This window comes from Pagrus major, chromosome 12, assembly GCF_040436345.1.
Source record: "Pagrus major chromosome 12, Pma_NU_1.0".
Lineage (NCBI taxonomy): Eukaryota > Metazoa > Chordata > Actinopteri > Spariformes > Sparidae > Pagrus > Pagrus major.
The window spans coordinates 27,450,817-27,467,751 of NC_133226.1; the positions used below are offsets into that span (position 1 = coordinate 27,450,817).

Sequence of the window (16,935 nt, forward strand, 5' to 3'; positions counted from 1 at the left end):
CCAAGGTAAACTACATGCACCATCAACAAAACTGACACCCCAATCTATGGAGTTCATACACCTCCTCCTCCCTCCTCGACCATATTATCTACCCTGCGTGACAAGCCGGTAATGGAAAAATCACACTAAGCAAATGGTTCTTCTAATAACAATAAATTTCCTATAAAATTATGAAGGGCCCAAACCGTTTCCTTGCATCTATTTTGCTATGAATTCTAATTAGGGTGCCAGAGAGGCAGAGAGTGCTGGGTCATCACACCAGAGACAACGTGCGCCTTTTTGATTGATGGCCCGGCGTGGGGTCGGCCTATCCTCCCTTCCCCTGCTCTCTTCCTCCTCCCTCCTTCTTTCTCTTAAATTAATGGGCATCTCACCTAGCCCCTAATCATAGTACCCCCCCCTCAACGCCTCCTTTCTGTTCTCATTTCAATTTTGCAGAAGGTGCACAGGGAGGGAGGATGGGAGGGATCGATCATTTATCTTGTAATGGCTGGATAATAGATCCATCACGGTAAAACAGCTGCACAAACTCCTATGTTGTCTCTGTCATCAGGCCTTCCCATTTTCTCTTTAAACCATCTTCCCTATAAGCACCCCCACCCACCCCTCTGTGTGTCACAGCCATTTAACCAAACACGCACATCTGTAAAGGTGAATGTCAGCAGGCCTGGACGCCACCACAGCCTGGAACAATAACCAAATGTTTCCTCCTTCTACAGGCAGCACGGTGACATCAGCTAAACAGCATTTAGCTAAATGAATTCACTTATCTGTGGTTAAATTGATTAATTAGCATCAGATGTGAAAAAACTGTGTTACAAAGTCTAGAAAGGTGGCTGCCAAAGTAAGGTGGCGTCAGAGCTTTTGAACCACACATGTTTTGACGTGTCGATGCAGGAAAAGCACAGATAATTAATATTATTAATAACAGCTGAGATCCATTCAGGTGAGCAGGATCCACTTTACTGCAACTGTGCATCCTGGACTAGACTAGAACACACTTCTGACATCACTGTGTTGTTCCTGGAGCATCATTTAAACTGACTAACCACATTTTTGTAATGTCCTAGCTTAGCAACTCATACTCACACTGGAGAAGTTATCGTTTGTAACATGTGGTTCATGTTGTTAAAGGGTTTATTTTAACCCAAACCTCACCAAGAAGTTTTGTTGCCCAACCCAAATTATTTTAGTTCTTAAAATCGCAACAGGGCTGGTTTCAACGCTGATCTGTGAGTTGATGGTCCTGGAGAAGCTTTGATTATATATCAGAGGTGAGAAGTAACAAAGTACAAATACACGCACGGCAGACGCAGCGAGACGACACAAAGACGTAAGAAGACGTAAACAGACAGAGAGGGAGGCTGGAATGGGGAGAAAAGGCGTGTTAGTGTCTCGTATCTGCAGAGATTTTCTTATTCTCTCACTTTGTTGCTGCTCGGGACGCTTTACCAACCCAACATGTGGCTGTTTGACGTCCTGGGAATGAGACTCAACAATCAACTGTCTTTGTGGTGCGTTCAGGAACAGCTGGGACAAATCCTACTGACTCTACCTTTAACTTTAATAGTCTTTGAATTATATTAATATGACGTGAGCTTCAGTTAGCTTTGACCACAAATGTCCTTCAGAGGGAGACTTTTTACTCTGATACTCTGAGTACATTTCAGAGCCTGTACTCTATTACTTTTACTGGAGTAAACAAGTTGAATCAGTACTTCTACTTTTACCAGAGTCTGTATCAAGTATCTGAACTTCTACTGGAGGAGAGACTGTGTGAAGTTAACACCTCTGTTATATATATTATAACTCTCAGCATGTATGATGCACACATTTTTCTAGAGTTGTCTTCACTCGACAAATTTTTGTATTATTCATTTAAAGAGATCTGCATTTTTCACATCATTTTGGAGCATTATTTTTATCATAACTGTGTACAAAAAGTTGGAAAAGCTCAAGTGGATAACAAATATTCAGCACCTAAAAAGCTTTATGAGAAAACCTGCTGAAGACGTACAACCACAGATCTGTAGTTTAGCTTGTTTTGATGCTCTTCACATGGGTGCTGCACCTCAGCTTACGATGGTGAGGAAAACCCTGATATTATAGAAAAAGAAATGGCAGGAAGCCGAGCCATCATCGTGGGACATGTAAATACGAAATCATCCTAGCATCACAAACATGCATCGTTTGGTAGCCATTAAGTATCCACTGTGTTTGGTTTTCTTCATTCATCAGCGGCTGATAGTGGCGGTGTCTGTGTGATGATAGTGCCCTCTCTCTCCGTCCCCCTGCCTCACACTGTGAGCTCCAACGGGGAGAAGTCATCTGTCTTCGTTAGCGTCTGGGGCTAAATATGCTATGCATCTGGTACTGGGCTTTCCATCCCCCCTTGGCCTGAGTGGCTTTGTTTTGTTTGTATAACCATAGGTATACGCTATGAATACATAATTGCACCAAACTGCGCACGTACAAACACAACATGCTCTGCATTCTGTAGCCGACGTCTACATATTTGAAATTGGCATTTAAACACCCTTAGTATTCACTGTGACCTCCTCAAATTAATATGCTGCCTGCTGACTTCTAATGGGCTGCCTGCATTGTGTCTGTGAGCGGCCTAAACACAGGATTTGAGATTCCAACTCATTTACGGTCCATTGTGGAAAAAAAGAGAAGAAGTTGGCCTTTGAGAAAATTAAGCTGACACTAGCATCAGTGCGAAAATTCCTTCCAAATGGACACTTAACAAGGAGCATCTGAAGATGTGGGGGTTTAAGTGGGTGTTAACAAACCATGGCATTGCCGAATGAGCTGTGGGATGAGAGCTGAGAGGAGAAGTGCTTGACTGGGGCGCCCTCCAGTGGTCACATGATGCAGAGAACGTACTGTATAACACTCACAGCTCGGTCTGTACTTACTGTGCTTTTGTCTTTCAACAGCTTCTCGATCACTTCGATCAGCTGCTCCTTCTGGTCTGGATCCAGGCTGAAGACAACAGAGAGAGAGACAATTATTCACATAACATGAAAACTTGATGACTTACAAATTAAATTATGTCTCCTCTGTGTGCTCAGAATACAGAGAGGAGACTGTGTGGTCCCAGTGGCTCGGGTCAAACTGTCCATGTTTCATCTTCTGATCTGATCTGTGACAAAAATCAGACCAGTTCACCTCCATATATAAAAACAATCAGTATTTTATTCTAAAGTGAGCAAGAAACTGAGATTTCTGTGACTTGGGACTCATAGATGTCGTGTTGAACTGCACTGCGGGAGTCTTAACAGAAAGGAGTGAAGATGCCACGGACTACAGCTGCAACAATTCGATTAATCGATTGGTAGAAGGGCTGCAAAGTAAATCAAAACATTAGCAAAATTGCGAAATCCAAATCACATAAGCGGATTTTATTTAGACAAATCATGGTGGGTCCAAAGTGATTGTTCTGTTTATCCCTGTGTCAGAATTCTGACAACAAGGTTTGTGAGCTAATATTAGGGCACCGCTGGTATCACGTGGTTTCTGTGTTGTCTTGGTAGTTGTCAGTTTGTGGAAGAAAAATGTAAAAATGGCCGAGTTCTACAGAATGAGCCCAGCATACTGTACTGCCCTAACGTTAGCAATGCTTTTTGGGTTTTTCCTTTTGTTTTGTTTTTTATTGCTCTCACAGGTCTCTTAGACAAGACAGACCTGGCCAAGAATGGCAGCAACACAGAGTTAACAACAGTAGATTAACAGAAAAGCCCTGTCAAATAATCAGATAAAACATTTGCACATAGCAACGTTAGCTAGTGCAACAAACTGGTAACCACTTGAGGGGGAACAACAGCGTGTTGTGGAGTAACTGCGATGGAACGACACACTTAGCGGCTGAATGTTTCAATAACAGCTTTAAAATAGTTGAAATGTCTGGTCCATCTACAGTTCTTGGTATCAAAATCTGGTTCCCCTGGATTTGTAATCAAACAGCACTGATTGAGAATAATTGGCGTTTTCAAAAATGAAAATAATCCTGAATTGCAGATGCTTTTTTTCTGCATTGTGGAAACTTTTTAACATCATTACATAATGAACACATTTCACACTCAGACAAGTTTGTGGTGCAAAATGATTAAAGAGCTTGATATAGTAATTGGGAAGTCTTCCTCAGATTTAAGCACTCATTCATTCTTTGATCCACGTCAGGCTCAAAGACTCAGCTGATAAGAGTAAAACAGCTGCAGGGTAAAACCCCTTATATCAACATTACCCAACATTTATTGTATTAACTGCTCAGCTCATTGTTCAGGAATGAGGTGGTGACCAGAGCCAGTCGAGCTGCAGCGAGCACAACATCACATGAACAGAACTGTACCTGTAGAGCTTCTGGATAGCGTGGGCCGACGTCTTCCTGACGTATGGGGACAGGTCAGCAGCAGCCTCCTTTATGGCCAGCATCATGATCGGGACGATTATAGGGACCCGGATGCTGGACAAAACCCTGAGTGCGCTGGCCCGGATGAACTGGTTTGGGTCCTGCCACAGAAATACAGAAAAAAAACTCTTGTTTCAGTGCTTGAGAGGATGGTTTCTGCTAATTATGATCACTGCGTCAGAAGCATTGAACAGAACATGAAGGTTAGAAATTATTTGCAACTTTTCCAGAGATTATGTACGACAGCAACACTAAAGTCATATTAACCATTGAAGCTTTCACCATGTTAGTAATAATGAACAGACAGACACCAGAGGTGGAAACGTTACCTTGAGGGCCCGCTGGAAGGTGCTGATGGACAGCAAAGCCAGGTCCTGCTGCTCCTCTGCATACCTCACCAGGTACACGTACACAAGCTTCTTCAGCTGCAGACGACAATAAAATCAAACAGAGATAAATTAAAAAAGCTCTAAAGAGTTGCGTTGTTATAATTAAACACACAATATGTAATTTCTGCCACCAGGGGTCTCTCAATCAAAACAAAAAGACACGTAAGTAGTGTGGGATCATGGGAGTTCTTCTGCTGATGAAGATCTATCTGTAGTGACTCAGACACAGACGATCACAGACGAGATAATGTTTTAAAGTTTTATTCACTCATTCGCCGTTTTCCTTCCTCGATCTCTGACTCTCCTGGAAGTTATAGCGACAGGCGACCGAATGAAACACGCCGTTGCCTTGAGGAAACTTGTGGATTTCTCTGGTTTGAACATTGTTGGAAACATCTCAACAGAATATATAACTAAGGTCAAGTCTTTTCACATTAAGCAGGTTTAAATGAGAGAGTGTTTTTACATCTAATAACAGCAGGCTTGGTACAGCCTTCTTAAGAGTAGTCTTTGAGTCTTTATCCTCAAATCTAAATTGTATATATATATATATATAAAAGTGTAACTGGGAAAAGTCAAGTTTACAAAATAAGAAATATGGCCAAGTGCAATATCCAAGACGCTGCAATCTTTTGGTAAAGATAAAATGTTACCAGACAGCATTATAATGTACTGTAGTACTGTAGAGGTACTGTGTTGTGCAGCGTTATCAGCTGTTTATTTACTCTGATTGCATGTTTTCATGATGATTATTTAATTCTTGCTAAAAGAAAAATATGATAATGGGATCATTTCATTTCAAATATCAACAGATTTTTGGTTTACATGAGTGATTATATCAGTTAACAACTGGATTGTGTTAAAAATCAAACGTTTTATGAGGATTATATTTAAATTCAAGCATATTGCTAAAATTGAAAAAATAACAGTTAAAATTATCATTTTCCAAACTTTCAAGACTTTGTATGAAACCTGTAAAAGATTTATTTTTTTTAAACTTACAAAAGGAGTAAAATAAACAATAAATGAAAGGAAGGACAGGGAGAGTTTCCTTTTTTTCTCCAGGAAATTTGAGTTTATTATTTCAAGAGGTGGGAATAAAGTCGGCATAGAAAGTTTTCCTGTCTTGATATCATGAGCCGCAGACTCCATCCAGTGTTGTTTCAGGCCGAGGACGAGGTTATGTATTTTTGTTCATTTGAACAAATTACTGTTGAAATATTTGCCGCCCCGCCGTCTTGTGTTTTGGCTTCCACACTTGTTCTTTTCTCGCAGGAAAGCCTGAGATAACATTCGTCTGACGAGTTTAACTGGAGGTCGCTCCTCTGCTGATTCACAGCAACGATTCAGAAGAAGAAAAAAAGAGGAATCGTCAAAGCTGATTTCTGCCTGTGAGGCTGCAGATTTATAAATAGTGGAACTGGTGATGAAAAATGATGATTTACTTCAGGAAGTATTTATAATTTCATTTAATGACTGATCTGAGGTCGAGGTCAGAGGTAAGGTCACACTTTAGGTACAATCACAGAGAGCTTAATTAGTAATCAGAGCCATGCTTTGTAATGCAGGGAGTATCGACCTGCGGCAGTGCACCACAGTTCTCAATCATCGTTCTGGTCATTACTGCTGGAATTAATGGCATTACTCACTATAAAAAGGAGACACAACCCATCTGCCCTCCAGAATCTGGTTTCTATGACCACAAAGCACACGACTGATTTCATTCTGCACCGATAAAGAGGCGATTAAAGGCTCTACAACTTCAACTCAGCACCAAATAAGATTCTTGTGTTTGTATTATTTCTCTTCTTGTCACTCGGGCTGCAACTAACAATCTTTATCCATCTTCTTAATCGATTATTCTGCCGATCATTCAGTCCATAAAATGTCCAAAAATTGTTAATGTCATAAACAACAAAGAGAAGCACTGCGCGTTTTGTAGTTTTGGTCGCAGTGTGTTTTGTAGTTTTGATCGTAGCGTATTTTGTTTTTCAATCGATTATCAGAATAGTTTGTCAGAACGATCAATCGTTGCAGCTCTGAACTGAAGGCAAACACACACACGTATGATTTTTAAATGAAGTTCAGCAGCGACGAGCAGAGAAGGTGGGAGCGAGAGAAGAGGCCATTTTTTAGTGAGATGTACTGCAGGTGAGTAAAGTGTGGACGAGCTACAGGAAGAAAAAAACGGAGAGAGAGAGAGAGAAGCTGGCACTACCTCAGCAGCTGGTGTGTGTGAGGTGGAGACAGGAGACGTGACTGTGGGCTCTCTTCTGCCAATTACATCCACCCACCTGCTCCCCTACCCTGCCACGAGCTGCTTCGGCTGCATGCCTCGCACACAGCGGCCGGCTTCAGGCCCCCCGCTCACATGCTGCCCCTCACGCTACCTGATTATTCTGCTGCTGCTGATCAATATTCACACACAGGCTGTGAGCATGGGAACCCCTCTTGAGCTGTTGCTTAGTGTTTGGTCATTCACTGGAATAGTCTGTGCTCTTGGCTCACACATTACAACATTAGGAGTGGTGTATTTACACAGGCCCGCAGTGTTTTACATTATCTTTATGCTGCTGCAATTATTTAAAACCCATTTTCTTCTATTGATGGATGAGGAAATATATTTTTTATGTTTTCTCTGATGAAAAACAAGTAAGTCAGACCTGAATTAAGAATTAAAATGAACAATTTCGTCCGGTCACAGTTAGCAGACATTATCACAACTAGATCTACTTCTCACGAAAAGGACTGCTGCATAATATAATTAAGTATAATGTTGTAATGGGAAACAATAAGACTGACATAGTTTAAGGAAAATGAGACTGTTAGCTAGAGGTTCACTATTCTCCCAATCCATGATTTCTGTCTCAACATTGTTTTCAGCACCGATGGCTCTGCCATTGTTAGACTGGATTTATTTATTAACAGATCGTTGGTTTTACATTTACATTTTTAAGTATTTTACAGCAACAGCTTGTTGACTTGATCTTGGTGTCTTTTTGTAGGTTAGAAAAGTTCAAATAATATTGACTTTAAATTAATTATTTGAACAAAAATACCAGCCTTCAGTCATTCAACAACAAAAACTTTTGTTTGTTACAAAGTTCAGCTTCTCAAATCTGTCCCGAGTAAACCCTCTTTTCCAAACAAATCAATTACGGATCCCTGAAAATAAAAAATGAACCCAACGCGCCGGTACCAGTCAGTTTATAGTCTTCATACACACAGGATAAGTGTCTGGAGGTGCAGCTGCAGGCTAACGTGAAGCTAGCTGCATCATGTTTGGAGTGACTAAAATTTAGAGTCAATGTGTCACATGACCTGAAAGTTATTGCAAAAGAAATTAGAGGTTTGTCTCAAGACATTTTGACATCGACTTTGAGTCAATGGGTCACATGACCTGGAAGCTATTGAACAAAACATATTAATAAAAAAGTAAGAGAAAGATACAACATATTTTTTATACTACTTTTCTTTTTATAACACTTAAGATTAATAACTGTAATATAATGATGGTGAAATAAAGTTTGTTTTAGTGCCGTACCATCAGACTTCAGCAGCTTCTTTCCTCAGACTGTGAAACTTATTCTCAGCACGCCGCAATAAAAATAGTTTGAATTTTAAGACTTATAAAACCCGGATAAGTTGGAAATCTGCCCTGGTGACAGGCATCAAGAATAACTACAATAACTATATAGAAATAATCTTCCTCCCTGATGGTCTCTTTTGTCAGGCACCAGTATTCAACTGAGACTGCTTCATAACCAGTTAAAAGTTCCTTGTTGTGTGTTTAATCTGGTAAAACAGTTGAATGTTTGCATGAATGTCTTCTGATACGTGCACAAAAGATTTACGTACAGTATAAAATTACATCACTGGTGTATCACGGGGGACATATGACATGTCACGGGTATGTCTTAGTACAAACTGAATTAAGGAAAAGCTTTCAACATGATCCTGCTATTGTTCTGTCTGAGGAAGTTCCTCCTGTAACGTCACAAGAGCCCACGTGTTGAGTCACACCACAATTAAATGAATCATAACAACCGACTGTAGTAGAGAGGACTTTTTTTTTTAAATGATGTCGTACCTCGATGTTTTTACTCGCGACGTTCTTCACAACAGCAGGAAACAGCTCTGATGAATTCTTCCCTTTGGCAATCAGCTGAGAACAAATCAAACAATACCACAGTTTTATCCACCAGCAGGGGAGACGACACACACAACAATGCTGTTAGTGATTTAAAAAACGTGGATTCCCATGATGCACTCACCCCGACGACCCTCTTCATGGCCTCCAGTTTGAGCGACTCCTTGTTGCTCTCCAGCATCTCTTTAAGGTCTTCATTTCTGAGGACGGACAGACAGGATCGTTATTTACTCTTATCATGGTCCACATTACAGAAGGCACAGTGAGCGCCGCTGGGACGACTTCACTAATCAGTTTCAACAGTTAGAGCTTGACCAAAGGTACTGTGAACGCTCTGTGTAACCCACATCTGTGTCGGCTTCACAGATTAGAGCGCACACATGTTAAGGCTCCTGTAGGCTAAACGCTACACTGACAATACACCCAACCAGACAGCAAGAACATGATCTTTAATGCAACAGAAGCATCACACCGATTCCTGCTACAACTGCCCTGCACTCACATCATATGACAAAGCTCATTCCTTGGCTAATGCTAACAGACACTGTCATTGTGCAACAGAGCAGTTTGTTTGTTCCACACAGAGGTAAACACACAGAGAGGTAACGACCAGATGGAAAACATAACAGGAATGTAAGCAATGCAAACGTGTTGCTTTCTGGGAAATAAACAGAGAAATGTGTTTTAGCAATAGAAGCTGTGAGACTCCAGGGATGGAAATGTTTGGACTATAAAACACTTCCAGACTAAAATATCTCAACAACTATTGGGGGAAATGCTGAGAAACTTCTTACAGAAATTCACGACTGCCAAACGGATAAATCTTAACATTATTCTGACCTGTTTTTATTAGCTATGATAGCAGGAGCTCGGTGCATCACTCTGGTCCAGACTGATTTCATTTCAACATCTACTGGAGGGATTTTGATGTGCAAATATTCATGTTTCCCAAATCTTCATGTTGAGGAGGAATCCGACTGACTTTGGTGATCCTCTAACTTTTCTTCTGGAGACATCATCAGGTCAAAATTTTTACTGGAATGACCTGATCCCATCAGCCTCAAGCCGCGGCGTCAAGAGTCTCCAAATCCACAACATGATCTTACTTTTGATTACAAAGGTAAGCTGCAACTTACGATCATTTTTTTGTTGTTGACGTCAGCGGGATTTTTGAATGAGCTTTCGGTTAAATGCCTGAAATAAGATCTGGTTGACACAAGGTTATGATATATTCATGTTTGTTCTGCGTCATCCACGGTTGGATTAAAAAGTCTCTAACTTAAAGTAAAGTGTGTTTCGTACAGCGTAGTAAGATGATCTGTGGTGACGTTGAAGTCATGCGACTGCGATGTAAATCGTTTACAGCCTAAAGTTAACTTTTTACCTCTGGCAGTAGCAATTACGGTTAAAAAAAAATCATAGAGACAGATTATCTTGCTGATAGATTTAGGCTTGAACGTCAGGATAGCACACCTTTAGAGAGAACACTTTTCTAAACATGATTTTAACATTTATTATATCTAATTTTTAAGCAACAGTCACTGAAGAGACTCTGTTTCAACTTTCACATCATTTCTGTTGACATTGCACATGTGGGTTTCCAGCTGACCAACATAGTGAGGAAACAATTCAATTAAAAAACACAGTTTTGACAGTTTTTCACAGTTTTCCATCACCAGAGTGCTGTGGCTGATCTTACAGTACCCGTCTTTGTGTGTCTCCTTGGGGCTACTCTTTGTGAGTGTGAGGGCCTGTTCCTCCTGACTGAGCTCAGTCTTCAGAGACAGCTGTAAGTTCTCAGCAGACACCAGCGCCGTCCTCATGGCTCCCACCGCCTCCGAGCGCAGAGAAGATAAACCAACATCCATACCGAGTCCACTCAACAACCACTACACTTATTCTGTGTGTGTGTGTGTGTGTGTGTGTCTGTGTGTTAGCCGTCCACAACCCAAGCTGACTGTATTTCAAGGAGCTGAAGAGTGAAAGCGAGCAGTGGTAATTACTTTCCTTCAGGCTGTGTGCCCTGGCTTTATTTACAGTTGTCTTCCCGTCTCGTTCATAACTGTCAAAGCTGGGAAGAGTGGAAAAACAGCTCAGGCTCCACTGGCTTTGTGCCTGTCATTCACTTCTTCTTCCTCTTCTCTTGGGCAAAAAAAAGTCACAAGATGCTCCGTCAGCTCGCTAATGACAGCTCATACTCCTGGTAGTAGTGCTGCTGCTCACTGTGCTGCTGCTGTCGTCCACGCTCCTGCTGACAGAACCTGCCGGTCAGCTGTCTTCCGCTCTTGTTAACTCGTCCCTTCTGTAAATTTTCCTTGTGGAAACGAGGCCGTCTCACCTGCCTTCAGGCTTTGTGTGTGTGAGTCTGTCTCTGTGTGACTGTGGTCACTTCCCTCTAGGGGAAAAAGGAGGGCCTTATCTACACTGGTGGGTAAACACTGGACTACTTTTCATCACCTCCACTGCACAATAATGGACTTTAGCTTGACACCACTGAGTGCACATTCACTGCCAACAGGACAGGCCCACATCAAAGATAACAGAACCGGGCTGAATGTCAGGAAATACCCTTTAAGATGTGAACGTTACAGGAGGAGTTTGGAGGGTGTACAACGTGCTTCCTACCCTCTCTGAGGGAGAACATGACTGATGTAAGCAGCGACTCTGGTCACTTTAACAAGCTAATACATATATCACACAGTCAGGATCTTGACGTGATCCAGGAAACTATTTTTAGCAGCTCAGTCCTAAATCTTTTGGTTCTTGAGTAACTACTGACTAACATTTCTGACTTAATCACAAACCTCAAGCCTTCAGTTGTTTTCATAATTTAATTCCATGTATGCAGCAGACAATTCAATAGCATTGTTTAAACCTGCACAAACTGATTTTTAGCCATGTGGAGGCAGCAGAAACAAGCTAATGCTTTTACTGGGAGTGATATTACGAAAAAGGACAGGATGGAGCTAGCTGGTGAGTAAGCAACACAATACATCACCATCTTTGAAGTAACGTCAGATTTCTTATTCATTTGCGTTCTGTTTATAATTTAAGGTTAATTCTTGAATGTTTTCATCTGAAATTCGTAGATATCGCACCTTTGAGTTGGCACGGCAGGGCTCCAGACTGACTTTAACCACTTGTAGCGCTGGTGGGAAACAAGAATATCACCTGAAAGACTAAACTTATTTTAAATTAAATGTAAAGTAAGTAAGTAGTTTACGTAGTCAATTATTAGGTTAAGTTAATAACACTGGATCAGAAATACTTTACTCTCAATCACAAAATAAAATATCTGCTTCACTTCTGTTTCCTTCTGAGCTTTTCATATCTTTGTCCTTCCATCACTGCTGAGATTTATGATAATATAATTTATCCATGTCAGGCTCCTAATGAATATTTATCACAAATGTACCACATGTGCATCCATCTCATTTAATGCCACGCTGGAACATTTGATTTAATGATCATTATTTCAGCTCCGGATTTCAGCACAATTTTTGGGGGATTTCAACAAACAAGATTTTGACGATCTTAGAAGAATTGATTTGTTTATGCACAGACAGAGTTAGTGTCAGCTGCTACATGTACACACAGGTCTGTACTTTATGTACGTTATGTATGTACTATCTTGATTTCTTTTATTACTCTTATTATTATTATATTATTATGAAGGTGGCCAAGGCAGTTCCTCTTTATCTTTTGTGTCTCCTACTGTATGTTAATGCCAATGTAAAGCACTTTGTGACTTTTGTTTGTGAAAAGCACAATTCAAATAAATGTATAATTATTATATATCATATAAAACTCTTTAATTCAAGTGACTGCAGAGACGAGCCAGCAGTTACAGTTCCTCTACTCACAGGAGCACTGTGAAGTTTTGGGGAAGAAATTCAAACTTAAAATTTTAATATATTTACAATATTAATGTGGTAAGTTGTTCTCAGTGGAAAATAAGGTCCCAGAACACTGTTTGAAGCTAGAAAGGTGGCAGGGTCCGCCACATATAAACAAAGTAAAACAGTATAAACTGTGTTTTCCTTTAAGGTCAGTTTGTTTATTCAGTTTATTCAGTCATCAAAACAAAGACACTTTGTTTATTTTGTTTGTTTAGGCAGAAAAAAAAATCAGCCAATGAAGATCTCTCACTGCTCATTAACATTTCTTTAACAAAACCACAGACTGCTCCTTTAAATGGTTTGAGTACATTTATGTCCAGTTTCTCTGATTCCAGCGTCGCAAATGTGAATATTTTCTGGTTTCTTTCCTCCTCTGGGACAACAAACTGAATATATTTGGGTTGTGGACAAAGCGAGACATTATCTTCGGGCATTTCTCACCATTTTTTTTACATTTTTTTAGACCAAACAACTAATCAAATAATAGAGAAAATCAGATATGAAGAAAACAAATAAATCAATAATGAAAGTGACTGTTAGTCGCAGCCCTTCTGTTACATACAACCAGAGCAGTAAAACCCATCTTTAGTCACGGATAATAAGCCTGTAAGACGACAGAACGTTGTAGGAATGTGACAAACACTCAATAAATTCAAATAACGAAAGCGACTGAAACAGCTTTAATTCACAAATATGTAGCTGAGGAGACACGGATGCTTCAGGATGCACAGGCCGCAGCATTGTGAATTGTGTTGGGCAGAGGAGCAGACAGAAGCATCATTCATGCCTCTGTGTTCTCACTCTGGTCTTCCAGCTTGGCTTAGAGGTAGACAAACATATGACCTAGACCAGCCTAACTGGGTAGATGATCATGTGAGACAGCTTAGAGGTTCACTTTAGCATGCTAAGCAACATTTAACGGTTTGGCAAAAGAAAAGCTTCGAATTGAGAATCACAACAGGCAAAATCCTGCAGCAGAGAAAACTCCAGACAGAATGAGAAGCTGCGGGGTCAATAGGCAGGACAGATATGAGGGGTTTTAGTTACAACATTTCTAGATAAAATGTCTACTAAGGTCTTAAAGTCTGTCTGAGCAGCTCATATCCTGATCTGCTCTGGTGTGTACTTCACATTCCCACTCAGGAAGCATCAAACTGGAGCAGCTCAGCAGCAGAAACACTGAGTTTACGAGTAAATCACTAAATGTAAAGGACGGATATACTGATGACTGGCTGCCCTCTAGTGGCAGATTTCTGGGATGAAACTCTGACCACAATCCAGTTTCAGTTTTACACAGTGGAAGACCGATTAAACATGGTTTTGACAAGTTAGTGTAGAAGCTAACTGTGATGTGTTGTTAGCATAGCACAGCAACGACAGAAACGAGACTGCTGTCACTAAATGTCTCATGTCTTCAAACTCTAAATATGTAAATCCAACTTCAGATCACTCTGTCCTCACTCAGACATGATAACGAAACACAGAATCAGTTGGCAAAGTATGTAAAACAGCTGCAGATAAATTCAAACAGGTCGCACAGTTTAAGTTCCTATGAGTTCAACTCCTTGTCTGTCTATAAGAAAGCCTGTAAGACAAAGCTCAGGGTGCAAACTAACATTTATACTTTAAAATTGATCCTTTAATCTCAACTGTTTTGTTTGATGGATCAACAATTAATCGATTAGTTGTCAACTATTAAATTACACAGCAACTATTTTTGATAAACAACAAAAAAAGGTAAAAAAGTTATCTGATGTCAGTTTGTTAAATGTGAATATTTCTGGTTTCTTTCCTCCTCTATGACAGTAAACTGAATATCTTTGGGTTGTGGACAAAACAAGACGTTTGAGGAAGTCATCTTGGGCACTTTTCAACATTTTCTGATATTTCATAGACCAAACAACTTATCGATTAACAAATTCATTGACAAAGACAATAATCGTTACATGCAGCCCTTAAAGTATCGGCTGGTTATTCATCTCTGTGTATAAGAAGTGATACTGAACATTAATAAACCGCTGGTAACAAGCAGAAACCTGATTACAGCTCCACAACAGTATTCTGTGCATATCGCAGTTAATGGAGGTTATAATACATTTAGACTGCTCAATAGACAATTTTATTGGAAAATCAGCAGCTGCACCCTTCAGTCACTTCCACAAATCACTCCTCCAAATTAATTAGCACAGATTGAGGGTGAGTAAGTAATGTTTTGCCGTTGTCTCCTCACTTTCCTGTTCTGGCTTGTGACTGCAGTCTGCTGAGGCATGCAGAGGTCAGTGGGATCCACCTGCAGGCTGACATGTTATTATCATTTCCATATGGTTTGGACACGACTGCTCATTTTGTGCAGGTTTAACACTGATGTGCTGCAGGAGGGTTTTGGTAATCGGCTGTTTTTTAATATGTCTGGGTTTGAAAGTAATTTCAATGTGAATATTTGGATTTACTGAAATTTGACCTCTGAAAAATGGAAAGATTGACTGTGTTACATCGTCTTCACAACAGTCTGACTCGCTCATTAATGAAAGCACACTTAACCTGCTGAACATCCTCATTCTCCACAATAAGGACAGTTTCTTTTCACTTATAAATACTGTACATAAATGTGGAGATCCTTCAGTCTGAAGACTAAATGTCATTGCAGGTAACTCTGAAGAAAGTCAAGACTGTGCACATCATATGAAGCTCTCGAAGCAGATTAGAGACTCGCCGATTAAGCTGCCGATTATTTCCTCAACCAATCGATTAGTTGTTTTGTTTATAAAATGTCAGAAAATGGTGAAAAATTTCGATTAGTTTTTCATCCTCAAATGTCTTGTTTTGTCCACGACCCAAAGATACTCAGTTTACTGTCAGAGGAGGAAAGAAACCAGAAAATATTCACATTTAAGAAGCTGGAATCAGAGAATTTAGATTTTATTTTCTTAAAAAATGACAGCTTATCAATCAATGATTGCAGCTTTGCCAATTAAACCTTTCCCAGTGCTGTTTCTTATTATATGAAGTCTACAAAGTGCTGCAAATTTTATATGAATGCACGAAGCTTTTTGTTATTGTGACCAACTAAACTTCATATAAATCACTGCCAAAACCTTTACTGTGCAAAACTGAAGAAGTTTGAGTAAACTCTAATAAAATAGTCCATCTCGCATTCTTTTCCAGGTTTTTGAGACAAAGTTAGTGAATTTAAACATCAAAATTAAAACAAATACTACAGTGTTTGGATCACACCGACACCAGAATATTTCAGGGTTTAGTTGAGCCATTCCCAGCAGATCAAATCTCTTAAAACAGCTCAGCTCAGTGGGATTCATATCACGCTGACAACTTATCGGCCTGATATCGTGAAATTCATATTATCGGCTACTTATTGATGCGACTGTAGTTCTAGCTGATAAATAGACAATAATATGAAGCCAAATTGATTTCATCGACTTATTTAGAGCAGCACTTACAAACTCTGACTCAGTAAGCGGCTGCTGAAAAACACAGAAGAAGAAGAAGAAGAAGAAGAAGAAGAAGAAGAAGAAGAAGAAGAATAAATCACTGCATCATCCATTTTGTCACTACATCTGAGCCTTTTCACCCTCAGGTGTGCATAAACTACAGGGTCGGAACTTTTTTTAAAATACCAAAGTGTGAAATGATCGTTTATTGATCTTATCACCAGGAGATTATCAGCAGGTAATTATCGGTTATCGGCTGGCAGAAATCCATATCGTGCATCACTACTTCTCCCAAATCACATCCTCATCCTCAGCAGAGGAAGAAAAACAGTTTCCAGATGTGAAACTACTTTCAAACATCATTAACTTCACGATAAACATGATACAATCTGCATATTTCTGTCTGTAACTTTAGACTTTCTGTTGCAGCTGCTGTCTCTGATGAAAAAGTGAGTTTATGTCAGAGGACAGTGACACACAAACACAAACACAACTCAACACAACGCTTCAGAAACACGGTGACAGTTAACAGCTAACGGTCAGCCGCCATCACCGCCGAGCTTGTTGATGCGGGGTCAGTCCGGCCTCTTTTTTCGGGTCAGCTACACCGAAAAGTTCACCACAACTGTGCACA

At 40.1% G+C, this 16,935-nt stretch overlaps 1 protein-coding gene across 2 annotated transcripts in view; it reads right to left on the reverse strand.

Moving 5' to 3' along the window:
• The window catches only part of ap3b1a (adaptor related protein complex 3 subunit beta 1a), a 65,852-nt gene that overhangs the window by 48,626 nt on the left and 291 nt on the right, over window positions 1–16,935 (reverse strand). The window contains exons 1-6 of one of the 2 annotated variants that reach the window (XM_073477820.1): window positions 10,658–10,821; window positions 9,078–9,153; window positions 8,894–8,968; window positions 4,744–4,839; window positions 4,355–4,515; window positions 2,922–2,988 (exon numbers count right to left, since the gene is read on the reverse strand). In XM_073477820.1, the coding sequence (XP_073333921.1) occupies window positions 2,922–2,988; window positions 4,355–4,515; window positions 4,744–4,839; window positions 8,894–8,968; window positions 9,078–9,153; window positions 10,658–10,821 (639 nt within the window). Of the gene's footprint in view, window positions 1–2,921; window positions 2,989–4,354; window positions 4,516–4,743; window positions 4,840–8,893; window positions 8,969–9,077; window positions 9,154–10,657; window positions 10,822–16,935 lie in introns of those variants that run through there. The other variant, XM_073477819.1, reaches the window with a different exon arrangement.